This window comes from Epinephelus lanceolatus, chromosome 17 (assembly GCF_041903045.1).
Source record: "Epinephelus lanceolatus isolate andai-2023 chromosome 17, ASM4190304v1, whole genome shotgun sequence".
Classification (NCBI taxonomy): domain Eukaryota; kingdom Metazoa; phylum Chordata; class Actinopteri; order Perciformes; family Serranidae; genus Epinephelus; species Epinephelus lanceolatus.
The window spans coordinates 37,567,710-37,581,496 of record NC_135750.1 but is presented as its reverse complement, the minus strand read 5'-3'; the positions used below and the strand labels follow the sequence as shown (position 1 = coordinate 37,581,496).

Here is a 13,787-nt window from a genome sequence, read left to right as displayed (position 1 = left end):
AGATACATTTATGTGCTGATTGCAGATAGTTGCATTGAATAGTAGTTTTTTGGGTATTTATTGCATCGTTAATGTGCCTGACATTCTGGAAACCTGCCTGTGAGGTTTTGGTGACGTGTGCGCACTGTCTGCCGGTCAGCCAAACTTCGGCTTACACCAGCTGCACTCCGCCTGCGCTAACAGTAGACCTGGTTTCAGCTGGCAAGCTTTTAGCGCACCTTCGGTGAAGCCTTCTGGCACGAAACTGTCACTGCACCAAGCTGGATCTGTCGATACCTCCCCCTGCTGTGCCGCCACACCCATCTTAGCGCACCTCGGTCTGCCAAACTACCAAACTGAGCGCGCCTCGGGTTGCGCTGCTCGAAACTAGCTCTGCACGGGGTTCACCACCCTGCGCTGCGCTGGGAAACTAGAGGCCATGATGTACAAGGTACCCTGGGTACCAGCCCACCAAACATCTGACGTCGATTGGACCACCAGATCAGGTCCATATTGTGTCGGTCAGTCCAGGACCATATCTGTACGTCTACATGATCTCTGTAATAGGTTGTGCATCTGAACGTTGTACTACGACTTCATCTGAACGTTGATATGACGTTCAATATTTGAACGCTGTAGTTGATTTTTTTCTGCTCACCACATGAAACTTTAAAACAGTCTCTGTAATCAAACCTTAACACATGTGGACTCCCAATGTGTGTGTGTGTGTGTGTGTGCGCGTGTGCGGTATTAGCACAGGAGCAACGGTTGCTACCTGCTGGGTGTTCTGCGCAAGCGTGAACCTGCCAAATTTGAATTTACGCAGTCTTAGTTTATTTTTAGTTGCCTGCAGTTGGTCGGAGTCGCAGACACAGACAGAGAGAGGTTGAATTGATCGGTAAGTAGCTATATCACATTACCTTTTATTTCATGTTAGCAATACAAATCTTTTTAACGTCTACTTTTCCTGTGTACTTTCACTGTGTTCATGATTGTCGTCTGAGAATATCTCCAGCTTTGCTTTTAGTCAGGGCCATTTCAATGACCGTTATTAGCTAACGTAACGTTATTGCACGGCTACGGTTCACTGTTTTAATTATTTAACAGTTTTTTTTTTGGTCCGGTTACTACCGTTTACGTCTAGGTCCGGACCAAATTAAATTATGACTAGTTATGACTAGTAATAACTAGTTTGGCTTTACTAGATATTAGATATATTCAGTAGATCTATCTTTTTACAACCCTATTTTACAGCAAGCCGCAAACAAACCTACTGTCCCAAAAACGCTGTTTCTAGCTTATTAGCTAAAATATCGAAAATTAGCCGACATCTTTACTTTTTCTTAACATAGTTCATCTAGATGCAGTGTAATAACTACTTCGGCTTTATTAGATATTAGATATATTCAGTAGATCTATCTTTTTACAACCCTATTTTACAGCAAGCCGCAAACAAACCTACTGTCCCAAAAACGCTGTTTCTAGCTTATTAGCTAAAATATCGAAAATTAGCCGACATCTTTACTTTTTCTTAACATAGTTCATCTAGATGCAGTGTAATAACTAGTTCGGCTTTACTAAATATTAGATATACTGGGTAGATTTATCTTTTACAACCCTATTTAGAACCGTACTTTGCAAATCAGAAGAACTATAACTATGTTGGGACTGCATGGCGCGGTCCCAGGGAATTATAGTTTTTAAAAAATACAAGCGTTTTTCCTAGATTTGGAAGTTGTAAATACTGAATTGAGAGTACACTGTGGACTTTAAGGGGATGGTAAACACACTTGTGTAATCAGATTTTAAATATCTAATTTCTAAATGGGTGAAAATTAATTTTATCAATTTTATTAATTTTTATTTTATTATTTTTTGTCAGTATGGAGAAGCTGCTTTGACAGCAGCGCCGCCTAGTGTTGAAAATAAGTATCATACAGTGAGATAACATATTTTGTCTTCCAACCTTTTCAGGGGCTGTACTTAAAACATTCAAAGAGGGGACTGAGGATGCTGTCCGCAAACATGCTGGGGAATACCTTAAGCATGCTCCATCCAGAAAAACATACACAAGATAACATTAAACATACACAACATTAAACACAGACAAAATAAGTTGAATTTGTGATTTGTGAGAGATTTGAATTTGTGAGAGACAACAATAAAGTGTATTTAGAATGAAATACGTTGGACTTTTTCATGGGAAAATAGGGACAAGGGGGACATACACAACGCATTACATATACACATTACAATACACCCAAGATAATGGTATTTGTATGTTCTCACAATGGAAGACAACAATTGAAGTGCATTTTGAATGCTGTACTGAATATTTTCATTGGAAAACAAGGTTGTAAATGGACCATAATTTGGCCAGTATTTTAAATATTTTTGTACATAAAACTTATGTTCAAATTTGGTTCATAAGATGTCAAGAGGACATCCATACCAACCATTTTTGGACCATATTTTAACCTTGTACAGACGTCCTGTAGCCGTCAAAACTAGACGTCCAGAAGACCAAAAAAGACGTTGTAAAAACTTTCATTCTGCACCCCATGGAAACGTCATTTCTACGTCGGACCATGACGTCTAAAAGACGTTGTCACAACGTCGGCTTGCTCAGTGGGAGTGTGTATCATAGGTACCTTGCAGGTCCCTGGGTTGGTTGATTGTTGACATCCTCGCACACTGTGTCAACTTCAACCTGTTAGATGCATTGTCTGTTTTCAAAATACACTTACACAGGAAATGTACAGTATCCGTACAGGCTCTTTCAACATAAAGGCAATACGTCGGTACAACAGTGACTTCGGAGTGAGACCTAGTTGACTTTTCATAGTATTATGTAATGCCTAAGTTTTCTTTGTGTTTTTCCTTCCTTGCAGGCACCCATTGGTTTTCAAATAATTCCTGAAACTGTCTTGAGACAGGTAAGCCATCAAAGTGATCATGTCTGGTATAGTATTTCTAAAAATGAAAGCCTGGTAACTTTTGGCAATAATACATGCACTAATGTTGTACACTGTGATGGACCTCAAGTAGCATCAGATCTCTGAAGATATTTTCAGACAACAGTGACATTAATTGAAACCAATGTCTGCCGAGAAGGTAGTATAATGCAGAGATCATCACCAAAGTTAAAATTTTCACTCTTCAAGACCATCATTAACATATAGCATCCAAATGAAAGTAAAAGGTGAACTGTAAGGTGACTTACTTACCATGGAAGGGGTTGTGTCCCACTGTGAGGGGGATAGGCCTCTCAGGTTGGGACTGGACATGCGTCTGTGTGTGCGTGGTGTGTGTGTGGTAGTATTTGGGCTTTACAATATATTGCTGGCTCTGACCTGGGTGCATGGGCATAGGCCTGATCCTGGAGGGAGAGAAGAACATAATCAGTTGTCAAACAGAATATATATAGTTTTTTTAATTAAATGTTAACACAGACTTCTTAAAAAAACACATGACAAAATGAAAGACAATTAGCAACAGAGGGGTGCAATCTCCCCAAAATTCAATGTTCTCCTATAAGTCTGTGGTCTTAATGTCACACCAGGTGTTTTTTCCTTCAAAATCATAAGTGTTTAAAAGTTTCAACCCTTTTTCAGCAGTGCAGCAGCACCTTCTGCTCCTTGTGATTCACTGTGGATTTACTCTTTGTAGTGGATGATCCTTTGCCAGCAGCAGTCTCTTCTTGCTAAATGATCTTCTTTAAATGAAAGTTCCCTCATAAGAGAGATAAACTCGGGGTCTGAAATCATTGCACTGTTCTTAAATCAATAATATTAAATGACATCAATCCCAAAACCTCCCAAACAACTTCAATGATGGTCCAGAAAACTACACAACAGACATTTTAGAAAAATGTGTCCTTCGAATACAGTGCAGTGTACAGGGAAGACATTTACCATCTTGCCTGTCCTGACAAATGAAACATTGTGCCATACTTTATGTATATGCTATTTGAAACCAAAAAATAATGTTATATGTTTTTGCTAAATTTTGAGAATTGAAGTTGCAACCTATGTCATATTTTTAATACTGACCCTTGAAAATGGAAAAAAACAGTCATCATTTCCAATAAATTTCAAAGAAGTTACTTGCTAATTATCATCAACAGTAAAGTGCAGACCTGGAAATGCTGTGTTTGTAATCATCAAACTTTACATTACTTCCCTATAAATGTATTAAAGAAATTACAAGCTTACCTACTTATTGGAAAACAGCAGAATATCATTTTTAAATAATGCTGGGGTAATTTTTGATAATATGGGGGTCATTTAAATAAATTTCCACCTGCCAACCATGAAAGTTGCAGACCTATAAAATGAAGTGTTACCATGTCTACCTGAGAATGAAAAATAAAAGGTAATAGGCAATTAAACTTGTTCAGAGCTCATGCTGACCATAACAGGTTTCAAGCCAAAAAGGCACCGGATGACCATGCTTTTCTGGAGCCAGTGTCAGATATTATGACCATTTTCCTAGTCTCATGATGTAATTCACTTTATGGCAATAATATATCTAAAATATCTAAGATCTAAAATGTCATTGCCAAAGACTGCCTCTCTGTGATTGTTGTGCATATGATAATACACAGCTTGAAACTTGAAATAATAAGGGGTCATATTTGCAAAAGTAGTTTTTTTTTTAATGTAGCCCAGATTTACTGTAAGTTTCAAATTACTTTCCATATGTGTCATCCAGCTCATACTCTGGGCTTAATACCAGGATTAGACAGTATAACATTAACACTAGAAAATATGATGTAATTAAATTCAGTACCCCAGCAACAAATCCAACCTTTGTGAAACTTTTCATGTTCCATTTCTGCTGACACTGACTTTTAGAGAGATGTTGACTCAACTCTGGTAGTTATTTAGGCTGTGGTGTTGCACTGACAAAGCATCAGACACATTACAATTAAAGCAATACAACATCACAAACCATGGTCCTTTGTGGTTTTAGATTTTCACATGAATAATGATGCAGAAAACTATAATCCTTTGAAATGTTTCCTTACTTTCCTTATATCATAAATCTTTCATTCCAGCTCCATTGGATAGATGATATGGAGCAGAGAGTGAAGGAGTTGCATGTAATAAAGGTATCTTGGCTGATTTTAAACATACAATTTAGTGAGCTGAGGGTGTGGGCTATAGCCTTATGAGGCAGCAGGGTGCCCTCACACTGCTCTTTTTAAACAGGGGCAGTGAGTGAAGGTTGCAGTATGATAGCAGAGGGTATTTCTATGCTCTTACTTCATAGTCTATCTCCTTTGCTTCCTGTGGCAGTGAATCATCAAGTGTTACTGTATTCTCAACTGCAAACCAAATGTGGTCTAAGAGGATCCTGTCATGTTACAGCACAAAAAGAGAAAGGGAACATAGCACAGGATACAGATTCGGCCGCAGGCCGAGTGCCTACGACCGAATCACAGCCATGACGATATCACAGTACAACATCACCTCTCGTGTGATATTGCTTAATTAATAGTATTAAGCTACCATGTCAATTCTAGTTGCAAAATGACTTCATAGACACTATCAACATGTGACCAGTACCAAATGCTGGTGTGACAGGCAGCTATAAACGGCTGATGAAGACTTGAAATAGCAATAGTGATAGATATTTGGTAAAACTCTCATTGAGATTGCAAATCTTTTTTTCAAGAGTGACGTTGCCAAGAGGGCAGCATAAACATCGAGTCATTTAACCAGCTTACAACAAGCCTCGGAATGTTCAGTTTTCTGTATCACCTCAATGCCCAATGACGTTCAAGTTTTCAGTATATGGGTTATGCCAGTAGACAGCATAGTAAATTTGTCAGCAAGCCCCAAATAGAAAACTGTTAATCACCCCTCAACTACACTGGTTCTGCTAATTAACGCCTTTGTTTCCAGAAACACTGATAATTGTAACACTGGCCTGCTGCGTGCCAGTGCTAAAAGTCTTCAAAATCAATCAGAATGCTGCAGCTAACATTTTTACTAAAAAACTTTTTTGATTCCCTTAATGGCAGGACTCCAGACTAACTTTTTCCAACAGCAGCACTGTGACTCCCTGCTGAAAAGTTGATGAGCACCACTAAAATCAACATGCAGCACAACACACTCATATTTTTTCCATTGCAACAGGAGACTAATACTGATAAAGAGTTTGGTAATAAATAGTGAATTTACAGAAATAATCAATGCCGCTGAAGTTGAAGACAGATACAGGCAGAGCAGAGCAAAATCTCAGCATGTGGAAAAGACAAGTGGTTGAGGATGGATAGCTCTCTGTTGTTCCTTCTTCTCAGACAGAACGCCCAAACTACGCTCTGCTGCTCTGAGAGTGTGGTGCTCTGAATAACGGTAACAACAGCACTCTGACATGTATGAATGGTAGAGTCTGTGCCCGACTGCACTCTGGGGGCTGGGGGTATATTTACAAGTCACACTGGTGCTCTGAGTTACAAAAATTTAGTCGCACTATCTCCAAAAACTGTTGCAAAAAGTGTACACTGTTTAAATGTTTTTGCAATTTGTGTCTTTCCCTTCTCCAGGACAGTATGCCTTTACATGTGGATATTAAGAAAAGGTATAAACAGTTTTAAACACAGACAATAGACGATACTTTGTACAAACTACACCTGCTTTAAATGGTGGTGGTGGTGGTGGCCCCAGTCATTTTAAGGATTTTTTTCAGGCCCATGACTTATGAGAGAAGCTGAAGTCACCAACATAGTCAGGGATGACCATCAATGGTTCAAGTTTAAGACTTTGTTTGCCTTGACATATTGCCACATGGGACTGTTTGTGTATAACTTCTGTGTCCATAGCAAAAATAGTCAGTCTATTTGAGCCCCCAGATCCTGTCATGTGCTTGTGGTAAAAATAAAAGTCAGCATGAATACATGTACATGTGTGCTCATCTATGTTTGGTCAGCTGCTGGTGATCGGAGCCCCCAGGCATCCTCTACATCCTCTAATATTAAAAGTAATTGGTTGAATAACTGCAGTCTGCTTGGAGATGTATTGAGTTTACATCCTTTATCTTCTTAATAGGTTTAATAAACTTTATACAATCAGCCATGTTTACTACAGACTGAATGCCAAAGCATCACCCAGCCAAATGGGACATGTGCTCTGAATTGCAATCGTGCAGTCTGATATTAGTGGAGATAAGCAGCTTATCTCAAATTAGTAACGGAGATCAATTCCTCACCAACAGATATCAGGGAATGCTATTGATGTAAATGCAGGGGATTCTTTGGTGTTAACAATGTATGAAAGTGATAATAATGATTTCTGCATCTTGTCCACATGCATCTATCCATCAAGCAAATATGGGGAACCTGTCCCTGTGCAAGAAAATTATCTTAAACGAAGAGGTCATCATTATCTTCAAGGGTGAGGTCCTCCTGCTTCCAACAATCTGAGACCCATCAGTAATCCAAGTTGGGCCAGGTCTAAATTATAAATAGTTTTACTGGGTCCAGGTAGGACCCCTTTCATTTCCACAGATCTCAGGATTTTGGGCATGTCTTGATACCAGAAATGTAGTTGTTAATGCCAATACTAGTGAGATTCTGCAACTCTCAATACCCAATTCGATATCACAGTAGAAGACAAAACAAAATAATAAATCCCATGTATTAAACAAACACTCTTTGATTAAAAATATCTAAATTAAATTGAATGAAAATTTTATCATCAATCCCTGATGATCTGCCTTGAAGGCAAAGTAGTAGTCTATGTAGGTTCACAAGATTTTGTGGGTGAGGAAGCATATTTTAATTTAAAACCTACAGTATATTAACATATTTCTCCTCCGTTGTTGTTGCTCAGCACTTGAACAAAAAAGATGTAACAGCTGGTCTTTGTGGTAGGCTATTTGTCCCGCCCCTCCTCCAATCTGATGGGGCAGCTGGGTAAAAAGTGACAGTGATGAGCACAGCATCTTACCCAAAGTTAAACATTTTTTCAACTTTTCGCAATCTGAAAAAAAAAAAGCTAAGCAGGTAGCACTTAGAGCAAAATAGACACTCATTGCCTTGTGATGCTGCGGTAATGTAATGTAATGCGGTGAAAATACACTGGGTTTCCATCTAAAAACAACAAAATACGTTGGCCTCAGGAATAAACATTTTTTCTTTTTGACGAGTCAAGGCAGAGCTGTCTCTGCAGCTGCACTTGCTGCCTTCTTCCACCTGTTGTTGTTCTTCCATGCCGGTAGGCATTCTTCCTCCTTTGGCATGTAATGGCAGACTACAACACTTGTGGGGTCCTAAGGACAGAGGGATGTCGTATGCTGTAAAGCCCTCTGAGGCAAATTGTGATTTGTGATATTGGGCTTTATAAATAAAATTGATTGATTGATTGATTGATTGATACCCTGCCCTGTCAGGTCTAGAGGAATTGCATCCCCAGTACTTGCAGTCCTGGAGAAAAATTAGTACCCTCACATTTTCAGAATGTTGGCATCAGCTCGGTATCAAAGTATCAGTTCTCGTAACATCTCTACAGGTCTGTGGGTCAATATGTCTATACCCAAGTGGATCCAAGCTTCTATTGACTTCTCATTTTGTTTGGGTCTGTTAACTTGAACCACATTTCGTATCAGCCCTAATTATCCTCAAGTCTATTTCAAGCCTGATCCCATACTCATTATTTTTAGATGGGCCCCTTATGGCCTCTATACCAAAGATGTCTTTAGCCAGGCTAGCAATATCGGCTTGGGTATGGTGATATCTCTAGGTCGGTCAGTCTACCATTTTGGTTCAGAATGAAATATCCTGCTACTGGATGGATTGCCATGAGCTGTGGTACAGCTATTCAAGGTCCCCAGAGGATTACTGCTAATAACTTGCTTACTTTTTATGTATCACCTCCAGCAGTGTCACTTTTCATGCGTGGATTGGTATAATATTTGATTCAAAAATTTCTGGCTGCTAGACTATGCTTCCACATAACGTTGGTAATGATCTGACTTTTCCTTCAGCACCACCATAAGGTTGACTTTATTATTAAATGAAATGTCTAGTCAAGTACTGAATGGACTGCGATGATGGGTTTTTTTTTTTTTTTACAAACATTATTATTAAATATTTAAGTTACACGTCCATGAGATGTACCAACATATAGCATACATATATCAATAATATGAGCGTATATATTACATGATATTGATATTGTCATAATAGCCTATTCATGTAAAAGCTTACAATCAAGGAATGCGTGGCTGCACGTATCATGTCTGCCTCCATTTCAGGCTTCACAGGTGGCAGAGGAGACACAGACACGCCACTGGTAAAAAAATAATAACCCATAAGCTACTAGTATTCAAATAACTACACTGTTACAAGGTTTACATATTTATTTTGATGATATAAACATGCTTTGGGTTGTCAGTGTTAAAAAAAGAGAAAAGATATATTAAAGCCAGGCACCACTGGTGTTCATCCTTTGATCAGCCTGGAGCCAGTCCCACAGAGCCAGGCAACTGCCAGCTGTGATAGAATGCATGTCAGTGTAGGTCTTAACAAAATGTAATATCTTCTCATAGACTAAACATTTTCAAGTGATTAATAGGTGGCTGAAAATACTAAAATGCCGGTCATAATATGGTCTTATCACAATTATCCAACTCAGCCAGCTTTACTGCTGCACCACAAGTCCATCCTGACTCAAACTCTGTTCGCGTACACAGTTGAGAACTGACGTGAGATTTGATCATAGCTTCCATTCAAGATCACACTAATATATGCTGAGCTTTGCATGGAAATGACCATACAGCCAGTTTTCTGTCGTACGTTTGTTTCATAAATGAGGGCCAATGTGTATATGGGTACCCAAATAATGTTCATATCACACGAGAGGGAGCCCCAGAGTGTTACTTGTCTTTGGCACTCGGCCTGCAGCCTCGTGCCTATGACCGAATCACAGCTGTGACGATATACAAGTATAACATCACAAGCTTGAGTTCAACAGTTCAACAGTTAAATAAGCAAGGCTGATTAAGAAATGTTGAAAAATGAGGACAAAATAGATCATTTAAGCAGTTTGTCTTCCGCCAACAAAAATAGTTCCCTCAGGACTCCGCTGTCACCATTGCTATGTAACGCAAACATGGTGCACCAGGCACTTACTCTTTATACACATTTATCTGCACGTTTCCATTAATTGTGCAGCCGGTGAAATAAGTCTCTGGTGACTGCATGGTGGACTGTCGCTTCACAGGCACAGCTGACTGATCTGACAGTATTTTGCTTTTCTCCAAGTCATTGAGCTCCGCTGATGAAACACTGACAAACCTGGATGTGTGTTCAGATGGATTCAGCTTCTCCTCTCCCTCATCTTCCTCTGCTGACCATTCATAGTTCAATTCAAAACTTATTTTAGGAAATAAATCCATATTTTTGGCTGTTTGACAGTGGATGAATTAATTAGCCTACAACGCAACTGCTGACCTAACTGACACTAACCGTCAGTTTTGATTTGATTGTTGATTGCAATCAGCTGTGAGGCGGAGTGATACATACACAGTGAAATAACCGTGATGTTGTACTCCAATATCGTCACGGTTATACTGTCTCTTGACCAATCAGATTGCAGGGCTGGAACTAACTGTTGTATAAAACATAGTAAACCTATCTTCTAACATCATCATTTTCAGAATGAATGTTAGAATCAAGCTGAAAGCACCGCAATACCTACTGCTTGCAAAAACAACAAATGGGAAATAAGGATTACAGTATTCCAGTGCAACGCTCCTCTTGATGGTGACTCAAATAATCTCTAACACTTCAAACATAGTCACATCAAAGAACACATGAAAATATTGTATTGCCTTCCCAGGGTTATCTAATAAGGGATACAAGGAGAGTGCAGGGTCACAGAAAGGAGATGATAAACATAGAGGAAGAATAATTTGTCCACTGAGCATATTTTCATTTCATTGATAGGCCTTCCAGGGTATAAATAAACAGAAAATGATAGCCTTGTAGATAGCTCTGCTATGACCCTGTAATGTCTTAAATAGATCTTCTGTTTAGGTTAGGGGACTATGTAAAGGGTAGGTGACTTTTCTTTATGATACACAGCAATGTGTTTACACGGACTATTATGTCAATAAGATGTTTGTTTCTACTTAGTCATAAAATCAGAACTTTCTGGACATTCCTTTGGGGTTATTAGGGACTTTGTGTTCATGTGTGAACATGCTTGGGTGCATTCAACACAAGTGCAAGTACAGTATGTTCACACTGGCATCTCATGCAATGGAGGGAGGGGGGCTTAGAATCCATACTGAGACAGGAAAAGGGAGCATGTTTTTTTATTAGCACTGTTTACAGATCTGCAGTGCAGAGAATTTCATCGATTTTCATTTATTTGTGCTACTTGAACATGATAAAAATTTGTTCAACACTTCACATGGGGCTTTGACAAGAGCATATTTATTAAGGACTTGTTTTTTTACTCTGAAGCAGCACTAAATGAATCCTGTAAAAGTTTTGAACACAAGTAACGCTCTGGTGAAATGTTTCCACGAGTGGGTCCCTGTTTTATTTACTCTCATGCCCGACAAGAAGTAATGGTTTCATACTGGCAGGAGACCAGAGAAGAAGACAACTGCTAGCAAACATCGACATAAAAAATGCAGGTTCAAAAAGTTGATTTCGGCAAGAGTACTCGACAGAGCACTTTTTTTTTGTTTTTTGGGGGGTTTGCAGCAAAAAATGCCAAAAACACAGCATTAACGTATTACCTTATAAAGCTGACATGGAAAACATGTAAACAGCAAACGATTGCCTATTTATACATCCAACTGCCACAACAAACATTAGCATTTAGTTGTGTTTCTGTCCACCTGACAAACACTCCAAACATGGCTTTTTAAGGTACATGCTGCGCTATGCTCATCACATTATGTCTACCAACCATTTGGTACTGGATGGGTAGCACAAAGGGGGTTTATCAAAGCTCTTCTGGCTGAAAACAGCTGCTTGCTGTACTGAAAACAGCTACCTGATCAGGCAAACTACAAAATAGTTGCAGCAGGACCGCAGATATCGTCTCTTTTACTCCATGCATATTTGCAGTGTTATGATGTTGTTGTGTGTACATTTCAGACTGTTGCGTTTGTCTTTGACTTCTTGGTAAATGGTAAATGGGCTTGCACTTATATAGCGCCTTTCTAGTCTTCCAACCACTTAAAGCGCTTTTGACACTACAAGTCACATTCACCCATTCACACACACATTCACGCAGTGGTGGCCGAGGCTACCATACAAGGTGCCACCTGCTACACAGCTTTAAAACACTCACACACCCATGGAACAGCCATCAGGAGCAATGTGGGGTTGAGTATCTTGCTCAAGGATACTCATACATGCAGACTGAAGGAGCCGGGGATCGCTGATCTTCTGCTCTATCTCCTGAGCCACAGCCGCCGGCGGAGTGAAACTAGGAGATCAAGTTTTTTGGTCAGTGCTGGCCAGTAGACTGACCTCAATTTTGGTGATTTGGAGGTTATCAGTGTTTGAGAGTCTGCTTTTGTTTTTGTTTTTCCTTTTGAGTGGGTTTCCTGAGTCTGGGTCCTGTTCCCTGTTGTTTTGCAGGTGGTAATAGTGGTCAATGAATGCCTCAAGAGCCGTTAAATCCTCCACTGGAAAGTTATTTCACATTGGGATGGTCATATTAGGTATGCTGTGGTTGTGATTTGAGCCAAAATGTAGTTTCATTTCATTTTTGTTTGTCTTAGTTGTTGCTGCATAACTCAGCAAAAGGGCGCTGCCATGTTGAATCTCACCTTTTTATCCCTGTCAAAACCTGGTGCCCAAATGACCTACAATACAACTCAACTGCCAACAACTTTATTAGAGGTTTGGTTGTGCTCTATTAGCACTTTTGGCCATGCCGAGTCATACCATGTTGCACTGATGTGTGTTTCTTTGTCAATTCAAACATGCAAAGCCACACTGGGTCATGCTGTTGATGGACCATCTTTGAAGTCGGGCCAAAAGCATGTCTGAGCGCCTCCAAGCGGGTAGCAGTGACGTCTTGCCAACCGCAGCCAGCCCCTGTCAACCGCTGTTCTTCCCCGTGTTGCACGACTCTTTTTTTTTAAATCTCTGTATGTTCAGCTCTCAATACTTTTATAGCTTCTAACTGAATCTCTGTGGTTCTGAGTTTGGTTTCTCCCTTTCTATACCTGTCCCTTTTTGATATCTCCTTTATTTTACTGTTTGTTGTTTGCTTTAAGCCATGAGTTGTTAAGTTAGTGTAGATGAAACCTCAACATTTCCTTATTCCACTGCTTCACAATAAAAGCTTTTACAAAAAATAGAAAACTTTTATTGTGAAGAATCTGAGAAATTTAGATAGTTTATCACTAAATTGGCGGAACTTTGGTAGAAACCTTTCCTCAATGAAAAGAAGTCTACTAATACTGCAGGGAGAAAGAGTACAGTCAGAAATGGCCATAGTGGAATATTAACTAAAAAGTTGCAGACAACAGGCTCTTACTGTACCTCTGCTAACAGCTCACTTCCAACCAGTAACCTTCTTATACCTGCCCTGCTGTGGAAAAACACATGCAGCAAAAATAACAGGGGACTTTAGCCATGGATCTGCTTGCTGCTTTTAAATGTTATGGACTCAAGACAAGCCATTATCAGTTAAAGACACACCTTCTGGCAGATAGCCCTGTTGTAATGGAGACGCAAATCCCTGCCACACAAGGCTGAAGTGCCAAGTCAAACTAAACAAAGCAAAATTAACAGTAATAGTAAGCTAGTAGCAGCCTCAAGCAGAGAT

At 39.5% G+C, this 13,787-nt stretch overlaps 1 protein-coding gene across 4 annotated transcripts in view; it reads right to left on the bottom strand.

Moving 5' to 3' along the window:
* The window catches only part of ltbp1 (latent transforming growth factor beta binding protein 1), a 203,971-nt gene that overhangs the window by 132,577 nt on the left and 57,607 nt on the right, over positions 1-13,787 (bottom strand). For all 4 annotated transcript variants that reach the window (XM_033612892.2, XM_033612893.2, XM_033612894.2 and 1 more), the window contains exon 4: positions 3,207-3,358. In XM_033612892.2, coding sequence (XP_033468783.1) covers positions 3,207-3,358 — 152 coding nt within the window. The remainder of the gene's footprint in view (positions 1-3,206; positions 3,359-13,787) is intronic.